This window comes from Neoarius graeffei, chromosome 18, assembly GCF_027579695.1.
Source record: "Neoarius graeffei isolate fNeoGra1 chromosome 18, fNeoGra1.pri, whole genome shotgun sequence".
Classification (NCBI taxonomy): Eukaryota; Metazoa; Chordata; class Actinopteri; order Siluriformes; family Ariidae; genus Neoarius; species Neoarius graeffei.
This window is the reverse complement of record NC_083586.1, coordinates 56,645,490-56,670,439: the sequence shown is the minus strand read 5'-3', so window position 1 is coordinate 56,670,439 and position 24,950 is coordinate 56,645,490. Positions and strand designations below refer to the sequence as shown.

At 42.4% G+C, this 24,950-nt stretch overlaps 2 protein-coding genes across 3 annotated transcripts in view; one reads left to right on the top strand and one right to left on the bottom strand.

Annotated features, from left to right (window-relative positions):
* The window catches only part of rnaseh2a (ribonuclease H2, subunit A), a 33,740-nt gene extending 19,891 nt beyond the window's left edge, over positions 1–13,849 (bottom strand). Inside the window, exons 1-2 of the mRNA XM_060899053.1 lie at positions 13,299–13,849; positions 13,075–13,146 (exon numbers count right to left, since the gene is read on the bottom strand). Of these exons, the coding sequence (XP_060755036.1) occupies positions 13,075–13,146; positions 13,299–13,425 (199 nt within the window). The 5' untranslated portion in view covers positions 13,426–13,849. The remainder of the gene's footprint in view (positions 1–13,074; positions 13,147–13,298) is intronic.
* A 1,386-nt stretch (positions 13,850–15,235) lies between these two features.
* On the top strand, positions 15,236–19,570 carry LOC132866787 (uncharacterized). Of its 2 annotated transcripts, XM_060899564.1 has the most exons (3): positions 15,236–15,933; positions 17,805–17,933; positions 19,012–19,570. In XM_060899564.1, exons 2-3 carry the CDS (start codon positions 17,826–17,828, stop codon positions 19,438–19,440), a joined length of 537 nt encoding a protein of 178 aa, XP_060755547.1. In that variant the 5' UTR covers positions 15,236–15,933; positions 17,805–17,825; the 3' UTR covers positions 19,441–19,570. The 2 variants fall into 2 exon arrangements, with proteins under 2 accessions (XP_060755547.1, XP_060755546.1); XM_060899563.1 differs by lacking the exon at positions 15,236–15,933 and having other exon boundaries at positions 17,243–17,933.
* The last annotated feature ends 5,380 nt before the right edge of the window (positions 19,571–24,950 follow it).

Sequence of the window (24,950 nt, the reverse complement as noted above, 5' to 3'; positions counted from 1 at the left end):
CATAACTATAAGTGATCACGCCCCTATTACGTTATCTCTTGAGCTGGGCAGGGAATCCTTCTTTAAGTACTGGAGACTCAATGTGTTGATCTTATCAGACGAAAAGGTTGTCAAAGAACTAAAGCAAAATTTAAAGGAATATTTTCAAATAAATGACAATGGCGAGGTCTCACCATCAATTTTGTGGGAGGGAGGAAAAGCAGTCATAAGAGGGAAAATAATAGAAATAACAGCCAGATTGAAAAAAGCTCGATTGGAACAGCAAGGAAAGCTAGAAAGTAAAATCAGAGAGTTGGAGTTAGAACATAAAAGGACATCTAACAACTCCATTCTCCTTGAATTAAAAAAAGTTAGGCGTGAGTTAGATGAACTTCTAACATATAAAGCAGAAGGAGCTCTACGTTTTATAAATCAAAGATATTATGAAATGGGCAATATGGCAAGCTGGTTACTGGCATTCCAATTGCGAAAAGCTCAAACAAATAGAATAATTACTAAAATTAGATATCCCAGTTCCAAACTAATATCATGGCAAAGCCAAGTGAGATAGCGGAGGCCTTTGCAGAATATTATAAAAATTTATACAGCGACTCAGAGTCTAATCTTATTGAAACCAAAACACAATTCTTTAAAAAACTACATTTACCAGCATTAACTGTAGAAGAAGCATCTGAAATGATAAAACCAATTTCATCACAAGAAATAGCCAACACTATAAAAACCCTTAAAAGTAACAAATCCCCAGGTTCAGATGGCTTCCCAGGAGAATTTTATAAATGTTTTGCAGAAGACATAACATCAGTATTATGTAAAGTTTTTAACTATGCTCTATCAACAGGAACCCCCCCCAGATACTTGGTCAGAAGCCATAATTTCCGTGCTACATAAGGAGGGCAAAGATCCGATTTCATGTGAGGGATATAGACCTGTCAGTTTGCTTTGTAATGATTTAAAAATATTAACAAACATACTAGCACAGAGAATGCAACAACATATAACTAAATTAATCAAACAGGGTTTATTCCGGGAAGACAGGGGGCTAACAATATCAGGAGAACATTAAATCTTATATCATGTGCTAAAAACACTTTCCAACCGACCATGCTGCTTAGCCTAGATGCACAAAAGGCATTTGACCGCGTGAAGTGGAACTTCTTATATCAAACATTGGAGGTTTTTGGATTTCATTCAAAGTTTATTGACTGGGTAAAAACTGTTTATAAAAATCCCAAATCACGGATCAGAGAGTCAATGGCTGTTGCTCAGACGACTTCTACCTCAAAAGAGGAGTCAGGCAAGGAGATTGCCTGAGTCCGCTGCTGTTTGCTGCAAGTATTGAACCGTTAGCAGAGTCAATAAGACAAAATAAAAACATAAAAGGAATAAAAGATGAGGGGGGCATAGATCATAAAATATCGTTATTTGTGGACGATTTATTAACATATGTGGCAGATCACAGAATCCAGGGACACATGTCGGCCCGGGGGCATTTTGAGTTATTGACAGATTCAGAAAGTACAGTTTCTAAGCTTTCCAATGATGCCTTCCATGTGGAGATCTGACAATATTTGAAGAATGTGTGGCCTTTTGAAAGTGTATACTTAAAACAGAAAAGGGAGAAAATCACCCTCAAATGCCGCTTTTCCACTACCAACGCGGCTGAGTTGGGCTGAGCCGTACCGTGCTGAGTTGGGCTGAGTCGAGCTGAGTGGGGCTGTTGGAGTTGCATTTCGACTACAACCGCGCTGAACCGTGCTGGCTGGAAGTGGGTGGACACATTGGGTGGAGTTAGCGAAAGTGGGTGGACGTCAGGTGATGTCGTTAGGCGGCGCAAACAGTGACATCAGTGATCTTTTAAGTGGTAGTCTCATGACCCGGATAGTAAACAATAAACATGGAGGACATGGAGTCGTTAGTGTTGCTGGTCTTGGTGCTGTGGCTTCTTGTCACCGACAACGCCAACAGATACTGGCAAGAGCGTATAGATGAGGCGAGGCGCATAAGGCTTCATAATTCTCGTAATTCGTAATTCTCCTTCTTCCGGGTTTACGGTGTTTACAGATCCCAGCGTGCTCGCGGGGCATGTGTGGGCATGTGAGGACACTCCTCCTCAACAATCAGTGCACGGGGAGTGTCTCCTCACGCCCCTAGCCCCATTCGGCTCGGTTTGGCTTACTTCAGCCCCACTCCAAAACCGTGCGAGTTTTGGGGGCTGAGCAGGGCTGAAGCGAGCTGAGTCGTGCTGCTCTTAGATAGTCGAAACGCAAGCCGTGTCGAGTTGAAGTGAGCTGAAGCGAGCTGAAGTGAGCTGAAAAAGGGGAGTGGAAAAGGGCCAAAAGTTTTCCATCTCAGCTACTCTGGGTGTAGGGCGGGCACATAATGGTGCTCATTTGCATGACATTAAGGAAAGCCCTACCCCCTACTAGCTAGCACGATAATACTTTCATGTAAACAAAGATCACCACGTCAATTTTCCTTCCATGCAAAGTATGCCCAACACAATTACGAATTACAAAAATAAGTCCTAAAGTATACTTTAACGTTTTGTGGTTGAAAAATTACTCACGCCGTAAGAAAGAAAGATAGCACGATGATGACACAACTAACACAACACTAGTTTCATGTAAAGCCTCGGTCACAACCGGCCGTACAGTACGCGCTCCTACGGCCGGTCTACATGCAAAAAATGCAAGAAACACACGGAGAGCGCGCGTGTGAAAAGCACGAGAGCGCGCGTGTGACGTGCTGATTTTCGAGCCGCAGACCGGCCGCAGAGGTTCGTCGTCATGTCAAACAAACTCTACGGGCGCTTACGTTTTTTTCAGGTTGCAAGACAAACTTACGGCCAACGCGCGTCTTTCTCCGTGAACAAAAAAAAAACCCGCAGCGATTTGGGAAACGCCAAAAATCACACGGCCAAAAAATCATACGTCCGGTTGTGACCTAGGCTTAACCAAACCACAACACTCTCCATTACATGCAAAAATAACCACACAGCCTTAGATTAATAAACTTACCCCATCAGAAAGAGAAACGGCGCCTTGCACACACCAATGCCTCCGATGGAATAATGTAGTCCTAGAACGGTCGGTGTATCATCCGATCATTCAAGTATTCCATTCAATCTGGAAAACGAGGTTGCGGGGTTTTTTTTGCTAGAAATGGTGATCTCTGATGTAAATACCGTGTGTCTGTTTGCTTCGCGGTGTTTGCTCCTCTGCGCTCTGTTTAGTAACTCATTCCATAGTGAAATCACACGCCTGTATGCAGTTAAGTAGCCATGCGCTCAACTCGGATCATACAGCTGATTCGTGGAAAAAAAAAGACTTAAATCATCATGTGAATGGCCCATATGATAATTTACCCACACCCCCCAGCAGGCTACAGTCCTGACAAAAACGAGACAATTTGCAACAAAAAATGTATGCTTTTCCAACAAAACAATCTATTATCTGAAATACTGATTGCATTCAAGATCTCAACTTGCACATGATGGAAAAAATAAAAAAATAAAAAAAATCACAAATTTCGAAAAAAAAAATGCTTCTTTTGCAATTACCGTATTTTCCGGACTATACGTCGCTCCGGAGTTTAAGTCGCATCAGCCAAAAAATGCATTATGAAGATGAAAAAAACATATATACGTCGCACCGGACTATAAGTCGCACTTTTTTGAAGGGTTATTCTATCCATAGAATCTGTGATTGTATCTGATAAGCGGCGCGTGGTTACTGCGCGACTGCATTGTTTATTTAATAAACGAACAGCTGAGCAGTGATAACGCGCCCTTTGCCCTGTAAGTAGCCTCGTCTGATTATTTTAAATATCGACTACTATCTTTAATACTATCACTATCGTTATTACTAATAGCCTATATTATTATTATAACTAATATTAGTAGCCTATTACTGATGCATTAATCAGTTTGCTTTTAGAATATTTTTACCGGTAGGGCTTATTATCGCCCCATGGCTCTTTCATCTGTGTTATTAAAGCTGTAGTCATCATCGAGGAGTGTCATTCTTCATTTTTGTCGAATTTTATTTCATCAAATCAGAGGTCAAGTAGGCTATAGGTATATCATCTCCAAAGACAGGTACGGTAGGAAAAACAACCGTCTAGTGAAAAAAAAAACAACAACAACCGCTTTTAAATCCCCTACTTAAATCCTTGAAATGAGTCATTTAACTCATGTCTTGTGTGATCTGATCTCCAATGGTGAAATAAACCGGTTGTGATGAGTACAGTCTGTTATTTTAGAAGATAAATGTAATATATAATTTAATATATAGACTAATAAAAATTAATATTTTATAATATAATATCACGACATATTACTGTCTGTAACTGTTTGTCACTAAAGCGTTTTCTAAGATCATAATGTCTGATATTATTATTATTATTATTATTTTACACACACACTAAGCGCATGTGCGTAAAGTTATAGTAAACCATCCCCCGCCTTTTTTTTTTTTTTTTGAGTCACCGGACCCACCCACCTCCTGCGTTCTGGGACCTCCCACTTCACAAATTAAGCACTGCCTAAAATCACTACATAACTTATTTAAATAACTATAGGCCTATCATTAATAATAAAACACAGGTCAATCAAGTTCATCAAGCTGATGATTTCACTCCAAATCAGCAAATCCATTGAATTCCTCATCCTCGGTGTCGCTTCTGAACAACTCTGCCAACTCCAGCGGCAGACGAAGCGCCGTTTCCTCTTCTTCTGCGTGACTGTCGTCAGACTCAGCATCAGCTCCAGTTATTCCGCGGTGAAAAAAAAAAAACATATATACGTCGCACCGGAGTATAAGTCGCATGGACAGCCGAACCATGAAAAAAAGTGCGACTTATAGTCTGAAAAATACGGTATCTCGGATTCGTTTCGGCCGACATGTGTCCCTGGATTCGGTGAGGGGTCACATATGTAAGTGTGCCCTCCACGTCTATACCAGCCCTACTGGACAACCTGAAAGAATATGGTGAAATATCAGGGTACTTGACAAATGAAGCCAAATCAATGGCTATGATGCTTTCAGGAAAGTGTCCAGTGAAACTTAAAGAAAAGGTCAACTTTAAATGGACTGAAAAAGGGTTTAGATACCTGGGTATAATTATTACTCCTGATACAGCACAGCTATTTGAAGCTAACTATGGGAAACTGATAACTGCAATAAAGGGTGATTTGGCTAGATGGGAAGTTTTATCCTTGAATCTGGTGGGAAGAGTAGAAGCAGTAAGAATGAATATATTGCCAAGACTGTTGTTTTTGTTCCAGTTGTTGCCTATTGTGGTTTCTGGTGCTTTTCTAAAAAAATTGGACAAAATTATATCGAATTTTGTATGGCAAAATAAGAAAGCAAGAATTAAATACAAGATGCTTCTTAGTAAAAAAAAAAAAAAAGAGAGAGGGGAGGGTTGAACTTACCTAACTTAAGAAATTACTTAAGCACAACTCAGAGCCTTAATTATGTGGATCACTAAAGAGAAAGAGTCAGTGTGGGTGGAGATGGAACAAAATGCATGTCCGCAGGTACGGTATCTTTAGAATCACTCCCATTCCTGACTGAAAAGGCTCGGAGGAGAATCAGAATGGGTAATGAGTGAATCAGGGGAACAATGAAAATTTGGTCAGCAGTACGAAAGAAGTTGAAACTGTTGAATTCTGTAGGCAGGGCTACTAAAATAGCAAAGAACCCAGATTTTGTACCATCTACCATGGATTCTGGATTTAACAAATGGGCTAACAAGGGGCTAATATATATCGATCAAATGTTTCAGGGACAAACATTGAAATCATTCACACAACTTCAAAAAGAATTTAACTTACCAGCTAATGACTTTTACAAATTCTTACAGCTAAGAGATTATTTACAAAAACATCAGGAATGGGAGAATATTTTAAGACACCATCTAAATTAGAGGAAGTGTTGTGGTCATTTTCAGAGGACAAGTCAAAAAAAGGGGTTATATCAAAAAAATCTATAAAGCACTACAACATGAATCTAATGATAACTTCGACATCAAAGAAAAATGGGAGCTGGAAGCCAACATCATAATATCAGATGAAGAATGGGAGGAAACATTTAAAGAGGGACACAAACTAACTAACAGCCCAACATGGAGGGAATTCGATTGGAAAGTAAAAATGCGCTACTTCAACACCCCGTTTATTACATCAAAATATAGCAATACAACTGATTTATGCTGGAGGGAGTGTGGAGCGGTGGGTGACACCACCCATATATTCTGGGATTGCCCAAAAATAAAAGATTTCTGGGAGAATATTCAGAAGGAAATTAAACAGATTATGGGTATTAATTTTCCTATGGAACCGGCACTGTACATTTTGGGTATAATTCCTGACAGTATGACAGACAAGAGCTCTAAATATTTACTAAGAATCCTGCTGCTGATCGCAAAAAAGACAATAACAGCTTCCTGGTTGAAACCACGGCCTCCAAGTATAACACAATGGAGAGACAGGGTAAAAAATGTGTTTATCATGGAGAAAATTACAGCAAGACTACAGTTGAAAACAGACTTGTTTGATAAAAGATGGTCATTATTAAAACAAGCAATGCCAGAACTCTAATCTCCTCCACTTTTTTTCCCCCTCTCTCTTCTTCTCTTTGGAGCGTGTCTTTTTTTCTCACTTGTAAAAGATTCATACTTTGTACTGTTTTTCTTGCTTGTAAAGTGCGTGTACTCTGTACTGTTTTTTTTTCACTTGTAAAGTACATGTACTCTGTATTTTCTCACTTGTAAAGTACACTTATTCTGCGGTCTTTTTTGGAGCGTGTCTTTCTCCTCACTTGTAAAAGATTTGTACTTTGTACTGTTGTTTTTCTCGCTTGTATAGGGCATGTACTTTGTACTGTTTTTTTTTCCTTCCCACGTGTAGAGTGTGTGTACTCTGTACTGTTGATTTTCTCACTTGTAAAGTGCATGTACTCTGTGCAGGTTTTTATTTATTTATTAATTTTTTAAAAAATTATTTTTATATATTTTTTTTTCTCTCTTTTTCCACTGGGTTTTTTTTTCTTACTTGAAAAGTACTCGTACTAAAGTGAATGTTGATCAAGGCTAACGGAATGGAGGCGAGATTTGGTCGAGGGGAATTATGACGTACAAGTACGAGAATATGGACTAATATTTACGAAGATATATTCAACATCAAGAGAGGGGGGAAAAGGGGAAAAAAGAGAAATTTTTAATTTCTAGAAGTACAAGCAAGTGTAACTGTATATAATATACATCTCCCATGTGCTTGTTAAGTTTGTTTGTATGTATGTAGTTGTCAAATAAAAAATAAGTTAAAAAAAAAAAGATAAGTTTCAGTTCCAACAGTTATTATTGGTTAATTAAATCAATCAACGAGAAGACCCCCCCCCCCACTCTTTGATCTTGTCGTCTGATGACGCAGCTCGTTACCCGAGATGGAAATTTTTTTTTAGTACGATCAGCAATTTGATGAAAACCCAGACGTTATCAGTGCAGGTAAGCATGGTGGAAAGATCATGGACATGTTTTTACTGATCAAATTCACCGATATTTCATGATCTCCTTGTCAAAACCTACTTTGTTTCTGACATTTTCATTCGGCAGTTGCCATTTTGTATCTAAACGTACGTTTGAGAAGTCACGTGCGTAAGGTGTTGGCAATAGCGATCACTTTCACCGGTGTCCACCATTATCGACACCCTGTGTCATTTACAACTGCTATGGATCGATCTTTGTGTAACATTGTTGAAGTAGATGAAGTACTTTAAAAAAAGTGCTGTGATTTATAATAATTTTTTTTTCCGATTCATAACAGAATGGAATGTTTATAGAGTATTTGGAATCTGATTTCAATAAATAGAATTAGAGCAGAATTAAATTCCAAGCATATAAAAAAAATACATGCCTGAAATATTCAGATTTTTCTAATCCATTCAGAAAATATATTTTGTTTGCAGTTTGTTGTAAATATCTACCACACATTACAATAGAGCTCTTGCAGTCACGTGACCGGAAAGTACACAGCCGCCATTTTGTCGGTAAAAAACACAGCTGAATACTGCTGCACTCGTGTACAAAATGGATAAATTTCAACCGACGGACTACATGGCTCATTTTTCTAATGAACAGATAATTAGATACATGTCTAAAATAAATGACCTACGGATTAGTGACCCTTATGGCTTACCGGACGTAGTTTTCACGACCGTGTCAGTGGATATTGAACTGCCAGCGGAATACCCAGACGTGTATAATTACCTCATTAACTTTCCCTCGCTGTTCAGTGGTGAAGCACTGCGTGCTTATAAATCTCTGCACAGTTATCTTTACAGAAATTCATGTGACCCCTAAAAAAGTGTAAAATAATTTTATATCTAGAGACTACATTGATTGTCACACCACTAAAGACCCAATCCACCCCCCCGCCCCAAGCCTTTTCTCAGGTTCCCACTTCCCGGAATTTTTTTATGAGAGCAAGTCATAAACTTGTGTTGCGAATAACCACATGGATATACTGAAATAAATACATGGCGAACCTGAGATCTCTGCACAGGCGCCAGTGATCGTTCTTTCCAGTCGGTTCCCATGCCTTGTTCTTGTTGTTTGCATCGGCCCGGCCGATAGCAGCAATCCACTTTGCACGCCTGTCAGGGTCCTGTGGCAGCCTATGAAACTTTCTTCCCGATTTCTGACCTCTCCTGTTGTGGCATTTATATGCCATACAACTCTCCGGCATTGTGGCACGGTAATATTTGAAGATTTGGGCGAAAAAAAAAACCCCACAAAGTCAGTGTTGGAAAGACGGCGGAAATATGGCGTTTGACCGACAAAATGGCGACTGCTTACAATCTGGAGCGGATGTGACATCACGTGCAAGATCTCTATATCAGGAGACATTTTATAATTTTGGTTCGAGGAATCACGTGCGACCTTTGACCTGGATTTTCATGTGGTTACAATCTCAATTGCCTGTTGACATTTATTGGTAAACGACAAAACTAGAAATTAATACAAACAACAACAAATGACGAACAAAATGTGATCTACAAAAATACTTAGAAAGTGGGCAGAAAATGGAACAAAAACATTTTCTGATGCAGGTTAAACATTATCAGTTCATTTGTTTACAAACATTAGAATTACTTCCTCATTTACGTAAACACTGACATCCATATATTTATATAAAAGAGATTTTGTACTAAATATAAGTTATGTAAAACACATTTTAAATAAAAACTATATGTTTTGTTAACTTAATACCATATACCAATTTTTTTTTTTAAATAATCAATCATCTGGGTGTCGATAATTGTGGAACGGTGTTACATGATCGGATACGCCAAGTAATCGGGAATCAACTTTTTTTTTTCCAGTGGAAGTTTGAGTAATTATTCATGTACAATTTGCGTATTGAAAGCCTTTTCTACTTTTGCAACGACCAAAAGATCGTGAAAGCATAAACACAGAACCATGGCCTCACTTTCGTTTATAAATGCCTTGAGACCTCAAGAATGGCACAGGAATAGTTTTAAGCGTTAACAATAAATCTAATACAGTCATTTTTATGATTAAAGTGATTCATATAGGTAGCGGTCTGAGTGAATGACCTTGACGTCCGTAACGTCACAGCAGGAAGTCTATCGGTCTCATCACCATTTCCGCTATGCTAAAACACAGAGGTGACTGCAACTCCGATCCTCCATTTTGACGTAATTTATCGCCATGCCACGTAGATGTGTTGCTGCACCCGCCAGCAACACGACAGAAGGTGGATTTACGTTGCATTCATGGCCTAAAAATGTTCAAACTGCAAAGATTTGGACGCGTTTTGCGAGAAGTTCACAGGCACACTGGGTGCTATGAAGTGGTCTCGCCTCTGTTCTGCACATTTTACTGAAGACTCGTACGAGACCTCTGATCTGTTGAGGAGCGTTGGCTATAAGCCTGGATTGAAAGAGGGTGCAGTATCAACAATTAAAGAAAAAGAAAACAAGAAAAGGAAAGTATTTATTTATTAAAGGAAAGTGAGTTCAATTACACCAGTCCTCCCGGAGTGAGCCGAGGGTTGTTGCTAAAATCAGTGATGTTTTGTCCCATTCCGTCCCGGATTTTAGTAATTGCCTGAGCCGAGCAGTAATAGCAGAATACTCCGTATGGACAAAATAAAGAATGAGTGGAGCAGCCATCTGATTTCTCCACTGGATATTGCTGCCATCTCGCCCTTATGTGGAAGAAGTGAATGAACGGAGAACTGAACAAACAACTGAAAGTCAGATCGTTTCAAAACAAATCAGCCACAAGATCGGCCTTCAAGAAGTGAGAACACAGACGGGTAAGCTCCGACTCTCATTTGGATACAAAACAACAAAAACAACAACACTTGTTTACCTGCATTTAGATTAATACATGTAACTTGTATTGTGTGTTTAAGTTACCGGTATAAAATTATTTAACTTGCTTCAGAATATGATTGTCTCAGTTCATCTGATTATTTAATTAGCCTTTTACGTTTTATCAGTTAAAATGCATGCAGGTAGGATAAGTTATAACACCTGCTTTAATGAGAGTCAACCCACAATCAATGAAGTCAAATCAGTCTTAGTTGAGCAAGTCGGTAACGGCATTTCTTACTTTCATCATAAATTTTTACTTATATGACTTTGGTCTAGCAGCATGGTGGTGTAGTGGTTAGCGCTGTCGCCTCATAGCAAGAAGGTCCGGGTTCGAGCCCCGTGGCTGGCGAGGGCCTTTCTGTGCGGAGTTTGCATGTTCTCCCCGTGGGTTTCCTCCGGGTGCTCCGGTTTCCCCCACAGTCCAAAGACATGCAGGTTAGGTTACCTGGTGACTCTAAATTGACCGTAGGTGTGAATGTGAGTGTGAATGGTTGTCTGTGTCTATGTGTCAGCCCTGTGATGACCTGGCGACTTGTCCAGGGTGTACCCCGCCTTTCGCCCGTAGTCAGCTGGGATAGGCTCCAGCTTGCCTGCGACCCTGTAGAACAGGATAAAGCGGCTACAGATAATGAGATGAGATTATAGTTCTCTGTATTTTACATGAGCTTACAGAAGGAAAACACATTTGATGCAATCCAATAATACTTTCATTCACTAGTGAGTATTTTAAGAAATTATAAACATTCTTCTAAAGCATCACTTGTTATTTTCTGTGGGTCTCTGTATGTATACAATATTCAGGCATGAGATTTTTCAGCTCACAATCTGATTTAAGACTTACATTTCATTGTTATTATATTAAAATTCAAGACGAGTATTATTTCAGATTTTTCACTCTGAACTATCTCATGCCTGATATACGAATCCCATAACCCATAGTAATCTCATCTCATCTCATTATCTCTAGCCGCTTTATCCTTCTACAGGGTCGCAGGCAAGCTGGAGCCTATCCCAGCTGACTATGGGCGAAAGGCGGGGTACACCCTGGACAAGTCGCCAGGTCATCACAGGGCTGACACATAGACACAGACAACCATTCACACTCACATTCACACCTACGGTCAATTTAGAGTCACCAGTTAACCTAACCTGCATGTCTTTGGACTGTGGGGGAAACCGGAGCACCCGGAGGAAACCCACGCGGACACGGGGAGAACATGCAAACTCCACACAGAAAGGCCCTCGCCGGACCCGGGGTTCGAACCCAGGACCTTCTTGCTGTGAGGCGACAGCGCTAACCACTACACCACCGTGCCGCCCCACCCATAGTAATGATAGAACAATATCAACAATTCAAAAACTCTGTCTCATATCATCTCTAGCCGCTTTATCCTGTCCTACAGGGTCACAGGCAAGCTGGAGCCTATCCCAGCTGACTACGGGCGAAAGGCGGGGTACACCCTGGACAAGTCGCCAGGTCATCACAGGGCTGACACATAGACACAGACAACCATTCACACTCACATTCACACCTACGGTCAATTTAGAGTCACCAGTTAACCTAACCTGCATGTCTTTGGACTGTGGGGGAAACCGGAGCACCCGGAGGAAACCCACGCGGACACGGGGAGAACATGCAAGCTCCACACAGAAAGGCCCTCGCCGGCCACGGGGCTCGGACCCGGACCTTCTTGCTGTGAGGCGACAGCGCTAACCACTACACCACTTGCCCCACGCACTTTTCTCCCCCATGAGAATTTTGAAAAGTTGGCAAATATGATTTACCCGTGATATGCACTTTAAGGTGTTGATAATTGTAGCTAGTAAGAAATGAATTGACTGTCAGATCGCTATAGTGTCAATGAAAGAGGAATGAAACATACAGGGACACACTGTGATTGGAAAATAATCCACTTTAGGGTGATTACATTAACTCCACTCCTATGGAAGCTGAGAAAGGCCCTTCATATAATCCTTTTTTTTAATTCACCTTGTTATCCCGAGATAACGACATAATTAATTCAGGATCTCGAGAAAACAACACAACTAATTCGAGATCTCGAGAAAACAAAACCGTTATTTCATGATCTCGAGTAAACAGCTGAGAAATGGTTCATTCAGGTGCGCCAAGAGACTTGTGATATGCTGACTTTGGGGCTATTTCTCATTCTGTATAGACGCAACTTTGGTCATTAGAATGTCTGGAATAATCGATCACCTAATAAGGCAATATTTTGATCAGGGGTTGACACAGGGAGAGATTGCATTAAGTCTTTTAATAAGGGATCATTTCAAAATTAGTCCACGGCACCTCCGCAGAAGACTGGCCCGGCTTCGTCTCTACCGACGGAGATACAGTGATCCAGCTGAGATCATGAAATAATTGTTTTGTTTTCTCGAGATCACGGAATAATTGTTTTGTTTTCTCGAGATCTCGATATAACGGTTTTGTTTTCTCGAGATCTCGAATTAGTTGTGTTGTTTTCTCGAGATCCTGAATTAATTATGTTGTTATCTCAGAATAACAAGGTGAATAAAAAAAGATTATATGAAGGGCCTCTCGCGGCTTCCGTACACGCCACTCCACTCCGCTGATTGTTTTCCTGTAACAGCACGCCCCTGTGTGTGTTATTCCTTCCCTGACACATGCACGCTGATCTATGAAGCTGACCTGCCACTTTCAGGTTCTTCAGGTCTTCCTTTTTGGACACAGGACAGAAACATATTCCATACACCATGGGACCTAAAGCACAGAGAAATCAAACAGTGACAAAGATATACAATCCTTAACAACAGTTTGCAGACTTTTTTTTTAAAGAACACAGACCAGCAATTTAAAAAGAAATAAGAGCCCGAGCTTAATTAATTAATGAAGAAAAAGAAGTTTTTCCTGACCCAGGACAGGACCTCTACCGGCCTCATCAATACCCAGACAACAGTCTTCAGTCCTGCAGAGCTCAGGGACAGGAGAGGACAGCCGACAACTGACCGAATTATCCGCCTCAAAATCTCTCAGGTCCATGGCTGGATAAAATCTGCCCTATTTCTGATATCTGACACAACAGAAAGCTTTACAAAAGCTGGACACTTCTTCAATTTAGCATCAAAGCTAGCACTTCACGTCCTAATCAACAAAGCAGGGTAACAATCCAAATAGCTGTCCGTTCCCTATATAGGTGCACTACACAAAATGACTTTCGCGCCCTATCTAGTGCACTACCCGCCCGGTCAGGCGCTATTAGGGACACAGTACACTTTAGGTCCACTTGCTATTATCTTGCATCCTACAACACGATAAAAAAGCACTAACTAATCCAAAAACTTTGTCTATATATATTTTCTGGTAGTTTATTACTTCCAAGGTAAATATGAAACAATGAAGTATTGAAGAAATAAACAAACAAAAATAACGCTAATCTGACCGACTATAGCCTGAGGTAAAGTTTAGGCGGACTGTGATTGGTTGAAGCACCCAAGCCCGGGAAAATGCACGTGACGTCATATTCATGCGCCGCTCGCATGATTTATTGTGGGCGAGGTGAGGGAACGCGCGCGCTAACCATCCCGTATTTAAGCTAAATCAACATAAAACTTTTATTCAGTTCACATGGGTTCCAGCTCATAAGGGGGTTGAGGGTAATGAGGAAGTGGATAAAATGGCCAAAGAGGCCATCAAGGCAAATGAGGTTGAGTTAGAAGTCCCATTAAGCCCCCCTTAAGGAAAATTCAGTTTTTCTCCAAGTTGAAATGAACCATGTCTCATCTCATCTCATTATCTCTAGCCGCTTTATCCTTCTACAGGGTCGCAGGCAAGCTGGAGCCTATCCCAGCTGACTACGGGCGAAAGGCGGGGTACACCCTGGACAAGTCGCCAGGTCATCACAGGGCTGACACATAGACACAGACAACCATTCACACTCTCATTCACACCTACGGTCAATTTAGAGTCACCAGTTAACCTAACCTGCATGTCTTTGGACTGTGGGGGAAACCGGAGCACCCGGAGGAAACCCACGCGGACACGGGGAGAACATGCAAACTCCACACAGAAAGGCCCTCGCCGGCCCCGGGGCTCGAACCCAGGACCTTCTTGCTGTGAGGCGACAGCGCTAACCACTACACCACCGTGCCGCCTGAACCATGTGTTTATTTTAATAATAGTTTTTGACAACAGTGACATGAACAATAATGCCACCTAAAGTTAATACTTAATTTTTTTTTTTAACAAAAACAAACATTGTGTCAAGGGGGCCTTTTACCCCCCCAGTGGGGCAATAGGCCCCCTCACTCAAAAAAAGCTGTTTGGATAGCAAAAGTGTTTACTTAAGCCTATAAGGTGAAAGAAACAATAAAATATCCCTGAATTAATGAATAGATGCATTATTTTATTATATTTCGCATTTTAATTTCAATTTTTTTTTTAATTTCAATTATTTTTAATATTAAGTTCAAATTGGGCGGCACGGTGGTGTAGTGGTTAGCGCTGTCGCCTCACAGCAAGAAGGTCCTGGGTTCGAGCCCCGGGGCCGGCGAGGGCCTTTCTGTGTGGAGTTTGCATGTTCTCCCCGTGTCCGCGTGGGTTTCCTCCGGGTGCTCCGGTTTCCCCCACAGTCCAAAGACATGCAGGTTAGGTTAACGGGTGACTCTAAATTGACCGTAGGTGTGAATGTGAGTGTGAATGGTTGTCTGTGTCTATGTGTTAGCCCTGTGATGACCTGGCGACTTGTCCAGGGTGTACCCCGCCTTTCGCCCGTAGTCAGCTGGGATAGGCTCCAGCTTGCCTGCGACCCTGTAGAAGGATAAAGCGGCTAGAGATAATGAGATGAGATGAGATTAAGTTCAAATTACTTGCTTTACTCAACCAGGTAAGCGAGATGTTATTAAAAACTATGTATCTGCTATTCAGAAATGTATGAAATACAGTAATTATGATAAACGGAAACGATGCCCCCTGGGGGCCATTTACCCCGCCATTAAAGGTCCCATGGCATGAAATTTTCACTTTCTGAGGTTTTTTAACGTTAAAATGAGTTCCTCTGACCTTCTTACATCACCCCAGTGGCTAGAAATTTCATAATGTGTAAACCAAACTATGCCCACCCTTTGTCAACATTTGAGAATGGCGCGTCAAAATGGCGCGTTGATAGGCTCTTCCCTTTACTACGTCAGCAAGTGAGATGATCCCCACGCCCCCCCCTCTGGATTCCCACCCACTGTATGGATTGCCCCGCCCAGCTCAAAAGTTGCCACCAAACATGGAAGTTGCGCTGTACATGGATGTGACAACACAGAAAGGAGTCTGTTTTTACTGCCGACGGGAGAGCCCCTGAAGACGCAGTGGCTTAATTTTATTTACTCCAATAATACGCCGTCGAGTCTACCTAAGACGGTGTGTGTTTGTCGGAAGCATTTTCCTGATGAATGTTTCCACAACTTGGGACAGTACAGGGCAGGTTTTGCACATCAACTGTCACTGAAGCCTGGGTCTGTACCAAGCATCCCTGCCGCATCAGCCACAAACACCGAACAAGTAAGTGTATAACTGTTAAGTCGTTTTGCCGTGTTTTAAAATCGGTGCGTTAGCCTTGCAATGGCTACATTAGCTGTGCAGCTAACCGCTTCCTGCAGTTAGCCAGGTACTCTGTGCTACAAAACCAAAAAGCATGCAGCATGCTCTGTTAAACTGAGTTTAGTCTGGAAATTGACTGTAACTTATGAGCTTATGTTTTGCCGTGTTTTAAAATCGGTGCGTTAGCCTTGCAATGGCTACATTAGCTGTGCAGCTAACTGCTTCCTGCAGTTAGCCAGGTACTCTGCGCTACAAAACCAAAAAGCATGCAGCATGCTCTGTTATAATAGCCAATCAAAACAGTTTTTACAAAGACACCCACATTCTTTTTTTTAGGTCACTCGTTCATTTTATTTGTTTGTTTGTTCAGTAAAAACCCAAACATTTGTTGAATTTATTTTATTTCCTCGCCCGCGGTATTTTTCCCTTCGCGGTTTGTTCCTTCTCTCTCGCCATAGTAAGACACCCACATCCGCTTGTTCTGACCCACTGGAGGTAGCATCACAGTGCTGTTAGCCAATCAGAGGTAACACGTTTACAGGTCATGAATATTAATGATAAGAGCTGAAATCCTGTCGCTCTCCTGCCACCTGCTCCTCCACCAAACTAGAACAGCCTGAAACAGGAGAACCACAGCATTTTTTTTCACCAAAACCGGCTCACAGGGCATTCATTCATACTAGAGACCACCGCACAATTAATGAAAAAATGATGCCATGGGACCTTTAAGGGGGCGTTTTACCCCACAGACTACGCTTTTACAAAAAAGGGTCTTACTTTCAAAATGTGATTCAACTTTTTATACCTAATGTATTTTTTTTAACGTACTGACTTGTCTACTCATACCACATACACAGCTGTGATATCTGACGAAATAGCAGCTATCTAAATACAGTTTTACTGATATCTGAAAATTATATCACTTACCATGAAATTTGATTTCTCTCCGCTGCGTTGCTGATATGCGATCCACAGTGGATATTTGTATATCCCCGTTGTCAAGCCAGTTCATAGCAACAATAGAAATGTAACTTTGCGCCATCTGGTGGTTATTTTGGGTAAAACAGGCCGGGGGCGTATTACCCCACGGGGGCTTTTCCCCCCACTCTACTCTAATAATTAACCTCCCTGTCATGTTCGGGTCAAATGTGACCAATTTACAACTTAAAACACTCACAAATATTGTTTTTTACATCTGATTGCCTCAAGACCTTATGATATCCTCCACACTGTGTACTTGAACATATAAAAGTGATGATCACCACTTACATTGAATTTTCAGTGTTTTAGTCAACCTTATTACACCTGTAGTGTTCCCGGTCAAAAGTGACTGCCATAGGAAATGAATGGGTATCCAGATTATATTCATCCATCAAATGAGAAAACATCCCCATGCACGCCACCCCAACACAGACAGACACACACACACACACACACACACACACACACACACACACACACACACACACACACAAACCAGGGAAGTATGGAATAAAGATCTGGGCAGCATGTGACTCCAGGAGCAGCTATGCCTGGAATATGCAGGTATACATGGGGAAACCCAGTACTGGAAGGGCCGAAAAATAAACAGGGCATGCGTGTTGTGCTGGACATGACAACTGGTCTCCAAGGGCATAATATCACGTGACAACTTCTTCACATCATATGCTCTTGGTCAGGAGCTGCTGAAAAGAAAGCGCACCATGGTAGGGACAGTGAGGAAGAACAAGCCTGAACTTCCTCCTGCACTGGTATCGACCAGAGGAAGAGAGGCACTGTCATCAAAATTTGCTTTCACTGACACACACACTCTTGTGTCATATGTGCCCAAGAAAAATAGAAATGTCATCCTGATGAGCATGCTACACAAAGACGCCACTGTCAGCACCACAGAGGACAGGAAGCCCCTTATGATCCAGGACTACAACAGGAACAAAGGAGGCGTTGACTGCCTTGATAAGGTAATGTGTAGTTTCATCCATCATGCGTTTTATTTTATTTATGTGACCCATAGCAGAGCACCATACCTAAGAAAAAATGGTAAACCCATCGAGTAGATTTTTTTGTGGTTTGTCCGTGTACATGTACCACCAGTCATACACACCGCCTAGTGGTCAGTGTTAGTAATTACCAGTCATACACACCGCCTAGTGGCCAGTGTTAGTAATTACCAGTCATGCACACCGCCTAGTGGCCAGTGTTAGTAATTACCAGTCATACACACCGCCTAGTGGTCAGTGTTAGTAATTACCAGTCATACACACCGCCTAGTGGCCAGTGTTAGTAATTACCAGTCATGCACACCCCCTAGTGGCCAGTGTTAGTAATTACCAGTCATGCACACCACCTAGTGGCCAGTGTTAGTAATTACCAGTCATGCACACCACCTAGTGGCCAGTGTTAGTAATTACCAGTCATACACACCGCCTAGTGGTCAGTGTTAGTAATTACCAGTCATACACACCGCCTCATGGCCAGTGCTAGCCAGTAAAGAAATAAAACAAAAGAGACTGGCTATGGGGGTGGCACAGTGGTGTAGTGGTTAGCGCTGTCGCCTCACAGCAAGAAGGTCCGGGTTCGAGCCCCGTGGCCGGCGAGGGCCTTTCTGTGCGGAGTTTGCATGTTCTCCTCGTGTCCGCATGGGTTTCCTCTGGGTGCTCCGGTTTCCCCCGCAGTCCAAAGACATGCAGGTTAGGTTAACTGGTGACTCTAAATTGACTGTAGGTGTGAGTGTGAATGGTTGTCTGTGTCTATGTGTCAGCCCTGTGATGACCTGGCGACTTGTCCAGGGTGTACCCCGCCTTTCGCCCGTAGTCAGCTGGGATAGGCTCCAGCTTGCCTGCGACCCTGTAGAACAGGATAAAGCGGCTAGAGATAACGAGATAATGAACAAGACTGGCTATGATATAAGAAAATTCTACAACCCAGAAACAGATGGGAGCTCCGCTTTTAGGCAGTGCCTAAATATATATATTAGCATTTTGTGTAAGACATACAAAATTGTTTACATAATTTTATTTGTTGTTCCTTTCATTGCAGCTTACTGGTACATACACCTGCAAGCGAATGACAGCCCGCTGGCCTGTGGCAGTGTTCCACAACATCCTTGATGTGTTTGCATGCAATGCATATGTGGTGTGGACAGCGATCGACCCAACCTGGAATCAGGGGAAGTGTTTCAAGAGGAGACTCTTCCTAGCAGAGCTGGGGAAAGCTTTGGTGACTCCTCTTATTCAATGGCGCCAGCACATTCCCCGCACACCAGCCTCTGCCAGTCTGGCTAGGAGTGTGCAAGCCCCAGCCGCTGCCCTGGCCGCTCTCCCCCAAAAAGGACAGGGGCAGAAAAGGAGGCGCTGTGAGTTCTGTGCCCCTCGAGACAATAAAACAAGCCTGAGATGCTGCAAATTTGATCGCTACGTTTGCAAGGCCCACTCTGACCTGAGTGTCAAATGCCACTCATGTCCATAAATTCACACACACACACACACACACACACACACACACACACACACACACACACACACACTTCATGTTGAGGAGTTTGGTCTCTGGTTTTCCCTTTCTTTTTTTACATTACCTTCATTTTGTTATAAATTTTCAGTGCCTTTTTGTATTTTGAATGTAGTTATTCATGTTAACCACTACTCTGAGGCATTGTTCACAGCTAAAGAGTGTTAAATAAAACGTTGGTGGTGACTAATGGTTTTTGTGTTAGTTTAAGAGCAGTTAAAACAGACCGGTCAAATTTGACCTGGAACACTAAAGTAAGGGGTGGGGGGTGAACATGACAGGAGGGTTAAAGACAACATCAACAAAATGTGGCAGGAGAGATGGAATACAGAGGAGAAAGGAAGGCATCTATATAATTTACAAAAGGAGGTGGTGTTTAGAAGGGGTGGTGAACTGAAATGACAGGAGGAGGTTTGGTTGACGAGGCTGAGGATAGGACACACAAGTCTAAATAGTGGGTTGTATACAATAGGGAAACATCATTCTGGGGCCTGTGCACACTGTGGAGAAGTAGAAAAGGTTGAGCATGTTCTTATACACTGTACACAGTATTCCAGTGAAAGAGAGAAGATGGGGAGAACATTAAGAAAATCTGTAACTATAGACAACTTATTAAGTCAGCCATTCACACAATCAGCAGTAACAGCTCTAACACAATATTTAAAGGACACTCAACTAGCAAATAGAATTTAGTTTTTTTTTGTTATCAGTCTGCAATGACTTGTTTATTTGTTTATCCTCGTGAAGGGTTTCACGGGAAGATGTGTTTATCCTCATGAATGGTTTCATGGGAAGATTTGTTTATCCTCATGAATGGTTTCATGGGAAGATTTGTTTATCCTCATGAATGGTTTCATGGGAAGATTTGTTTATCCTCATGAATGGTTTCATGGGAAGATTTGTTTATCCTCATAGGAAGATTTGTTTATCCTCGTGAAGGGTTTCACGGGAAGATTTGTTTATCCTCATGAATGGTTTCATGGGACGATTTGTTTATCCTCGTGACTGGTCATCACAGGAAGAATCGGTTTATCCTTGTGGAGAATACCACGGGAAGAATTAGTGCGTGCACGTCTGTATGAGTTAACACAGAATAATTAATCTCGAGACTGTCCTTTCGTGTCACCAATGGGAGGGGAAATTGTGTTAAGGTACCCAGACCCCGAGGAAAACCCACGGGATTGGATGAATCGCTGTGGTTTAGCATTCTACACAAATTCTAGACAATTTGGCCGGAGTTTCTCTAAGCTCCGGTGAGGTGGGACGAGGGCTGATAGGGCATGCCCGCCCTCTGAGCACCAATACACGTCAAGAAGAGCAAGGATTAACTCAAGCATACATCTCTTAATATTGTTAATATTCTACTCCATTCTATTTTACTATTTCAGCTAGAAGGCTAGAATTCTTCTGTGACCTTGTGTCTCACTGTGTACTATACTGTTGTGATGACACATTGCTCGAGACATAATATTAATATCTTTTTGAACATTCTATCAGGAACATCTTGCCCTTTGCTATCTCTGACCTAAGGAATGGCCTTTGATATCTGTCTGCACATTGTTATCATAAGAACATCTTATTATTATATACCATCGCCAAGGTTTCACTCACACACATACATCTGAACATTCATTAGAACAGTGATATAATTAAGACGTGACCTGCTCAAGGTCTGACTACAGGCTCAGTTTTGATTTATCCTCATGCAGGCATTTGCAACGATTAATATCCCTTGAGATCACACCTCAGCCCGGTAGATGGCGGTAATACACATCGATTGTTAACTGGCAATAAATCGACAGAAGAAGAAGAAGATGATTTATTGTTATTATTATTTTAATCTTAAGACTCCAGGGGGAGTTTTCAAATAAAGATAATAAATAATGAGCACAAATTAAAAGTTTTAGCAGCTTTTTTTTTTAAATATGATTTTGATATACTGTTCAGTTTCCTTTTCAAAGGCTGTAAATAAAGGTTTTGAACGAATATGGTATTTTCCTAAAATTATCAACAAATTTATTATATATAACTCTTTCTGTGGGCGGCACGGTGGTGTAGTGGTTAGCGCTGTCGCCTCACAGCAAGAAGGTCCGGGTTCGAGCCCTGTGGCCGACGAGGGCCTTTCTGTGTGGAGTTTGACCGTAGGTGTGAATGTGAGTGTGAATGGTTGTCTGTGTCTCTGTGTCAGCCCTGTGATGACCTGGCGACTTGTCCAGGGTGTACCCTGCCTTTCGCCCGTAGTCAGCTGGGATAGGCTCCAGCTTGCCTGCGACCCTGTAGAAGGATAAAGCGGCTAGAGATAATGAGAATGGGATGAGAACTCTTTCTGTTTTTTGCTTTTGTTGTTATGGAAATCAGATAGTACATATTTCCAACAGGGCGGCATGGTAGTGTAGTGGTTAGCGCTGTCGCCTCACAGCAAGAAGGTCCGGGTTCGAGCCCCGTGGCCGACAAGGGCCTTTCTGTGTGGAGTTTGCATGTTCTCCCCGTGTCCGCGTGGGTTTCCTCTGGGTGCTCCGGTTTCCCCCACAGTCCAAAGACATGCAGGTTAGGTGACTCTAAATTGACCGTAGGTGTGAATGTGAGTGTGAATGGTTGTTTATGTGTCAGCCCTGTGATGACCTGGTGACTTGTCCAGGGTGTACCCCGCCTTTCGCTCGTAGTCAGCTGGGATAGGCTCCAGCTTGCCTGCGACCCTGTAGAACAGGATAAAGCGGCTAGAGATAATGAGATGAGATGAGATATTTCCAACACAGAGAAAAATCAGAGTCAAGCTTGGCTGTAATCTTTTTCTTCTTTTGGCTGCTCCCGATTAGGGGTCACCACAGCGGATCTTTTGTCTCCATTGCTGCCTGTCTTCTGCAGCCTTCTCTACCACTTTCATGTCCTCTCTCTCTCTCACCACATCCATGTATCTCCTCTTTGCCTGGCAGCTCCATCCTCAACATTCTCCTTCCAACATGCTCTGCATCTCTTCTCAGGATGTGCCCATACCATCTCAGTCTCATCTCTCTTAGCTTAATTCCCAAGCTCTCCACATGTACTGTCCATCTGATGTGCTCGTTCCTTATCCTGTCCAACCTCCCATCGCAAACCTTAACATCCTCAACTCCGCCACCTCCAACTTTGCCTCCTGTCTCTTCGTTAAGGGTACAGTCTCCAATCCATACATCACAGCTGGTCTCACAACTGTCTATTACATTTTACCTTTCACTTTTGCTGGGACTTTCTGATCACAAATGACTCCCGAAATCCTTCTCCAACTGTAGTGTACTGGGTTATTTCTGTCCAGAATGTGATGGTAAAGGGACATTGCCAGAACAGGTGCATTATTGTTTCTGGGTCCGTCTCACACAATGAACAGTCCATACAAATGTCTCTCTTAAACTTAAGCAGATAATGCTTGACAGGATAGTATCTATGAATCAGTTTCAAAAACACCTCCCTTATTTTGTTTGTAAGGAAGTATCTGTATGGGAGGTTCCACACACTGCTCCAGTTCAGGTCACCAACAAGACCAGTCCAGTACTGAACCACAGAGGGGATAGTGGTGATATCTCAGGGTTCTCCACTTTTCAAAAATAAAAGGTGGTGGCGGGGGTTTGGGGGCTACTTAGGCCCCCAACGGAGTCCAGGGGCGGAGCCCCCCTGAAACTGATGGACTTTGGGCTTTTTTGACAGTGAAACTGGCCAATAAATGGATAAGAAATGCTAAATCATTGTTAAAATCTCATCTCATCTCATTATCTGTAGCTGCTTTATCCTGTTCTACAGAGTCGCAGGCAAGCTGGAGCCTATCCCAGCTGACTACGGGCGAAAGGCGGGGTACACCCTGGACAAGTCGCCAGGTCATCACAGGGCTGACACATAGACACAGACGACCATTCACGCTCACATTCACACCTACAGTCAATTTAGAGTCACCAGTTAACCTAACCTGCATGTTTTTGGACTGTGGGGGAAACCGGAGCACCCGGAGGAAACCCACGCGGACACGGGGAGAACATGCAAACTCCGCACAGAAAGGCCCTCGCTGGCCATGGGGCTCGAACCCGGACCTTCTTGCTGTGAGGTGACAGCGCTAACCACTACACCACCGTGCTGCCCATTGTTAAAATCATTTTACAAAAAATTAACACATTCTTACTGTACATATCATCTGATGGACAACGGCCAAAGATAGAACTTTTAATACAAGATGTTTTATTGGGTTTTATATCTTTTATATAAAAAGATGTTTTATTTCCCATATTAGCAGCAGAAATTTAACACAAAATACAACACCGATTCCAAAAAAGTTGGGACAAAGTACAAATTGTAAATAAAAACGGAATGCAATGATGTGGAAGTTTCAAAATTCTATATTTTATTCAGAATAGAACATAGATGACATATAAAATGTTTAAACTGAGAAAATGTATCATTTAAAGAGAAAAATTAGGTGATTTTAAATTTCATGACAACAACACATCTCAAAAAAGTTGGGACAAGCCCATGTTTCCCACTGTGAGACATCCCCTTTTTTCTTTACAACAGTCTGTAAACGTCTGGGGACTGAGGAGACAAGTTGCTCAAGTTTAGGGATAGGAATGTTAACCCATTCTTGTCTAATGTAGGATTCTAGTTGCTCAACTGTCTTAGGTCTTTTTTGTCGTATCTTCCATTTTATCTCATTCATTCTCATTATCTCTAGCCGCTTTATCCTTCTACAGGGTCGCAGGCAAGCTGGAGCCTATCCCAGCTGACTACGGGCGAAAGGCGGGGTACACCCTGGACAAGTCGCCAGGTCATCACAGGGCTGACACATAGACACAGACAACCATTCACACTCACATTCATACCTACGGTCAATTTAGAGTCACCAGTTAACCTAACCTGCATGTCTTTGGACTGTGGGGGAAACCGGAGCACCCGGAGGAAACCCACGCGGACACGGGGAGAACATGCAAACTCCACACAGAAAGGCCCTCGCCGGCCCCGGGGCTCGAACCCAGGACCTTCTTGCTGTGAGGCGACAGCGCTAACCACTACACCACCGTGCCGCCTCTTCCATTTTATGATGCACCAAATGTTTTCTATGGGTGAAAGATCTGGACTGCAGGCTGGCCAGTTCAGTACCCGGACCCTTCTTCTACGCAGCCATGATGCTGTAATTGATGCAGCATGTGGTTTGGCGTTGTCATGTTGGAAAATGCAAGGTCTTCCCTGAAAGAGACGTCATCTGGATGGGAGCATATGTTGCTCTAGAACCTGGATATGCCTTTCAGCATTGATGGTGTCTTTCCAGATGTGTAAGCTACCCATGCCACACGCACTAATGCAACCCCATACTATCAGAGATGCAGGCTTCTGAACTGAGCGCTGATAACAACTTGGTTCGTCCTTCTCCTCTTTAGTCCGAATGACATGGCGTCCCTGATTTCCATAAAGAACTTCAAATTTTGATTTGTCTGACCACAGAACAGATT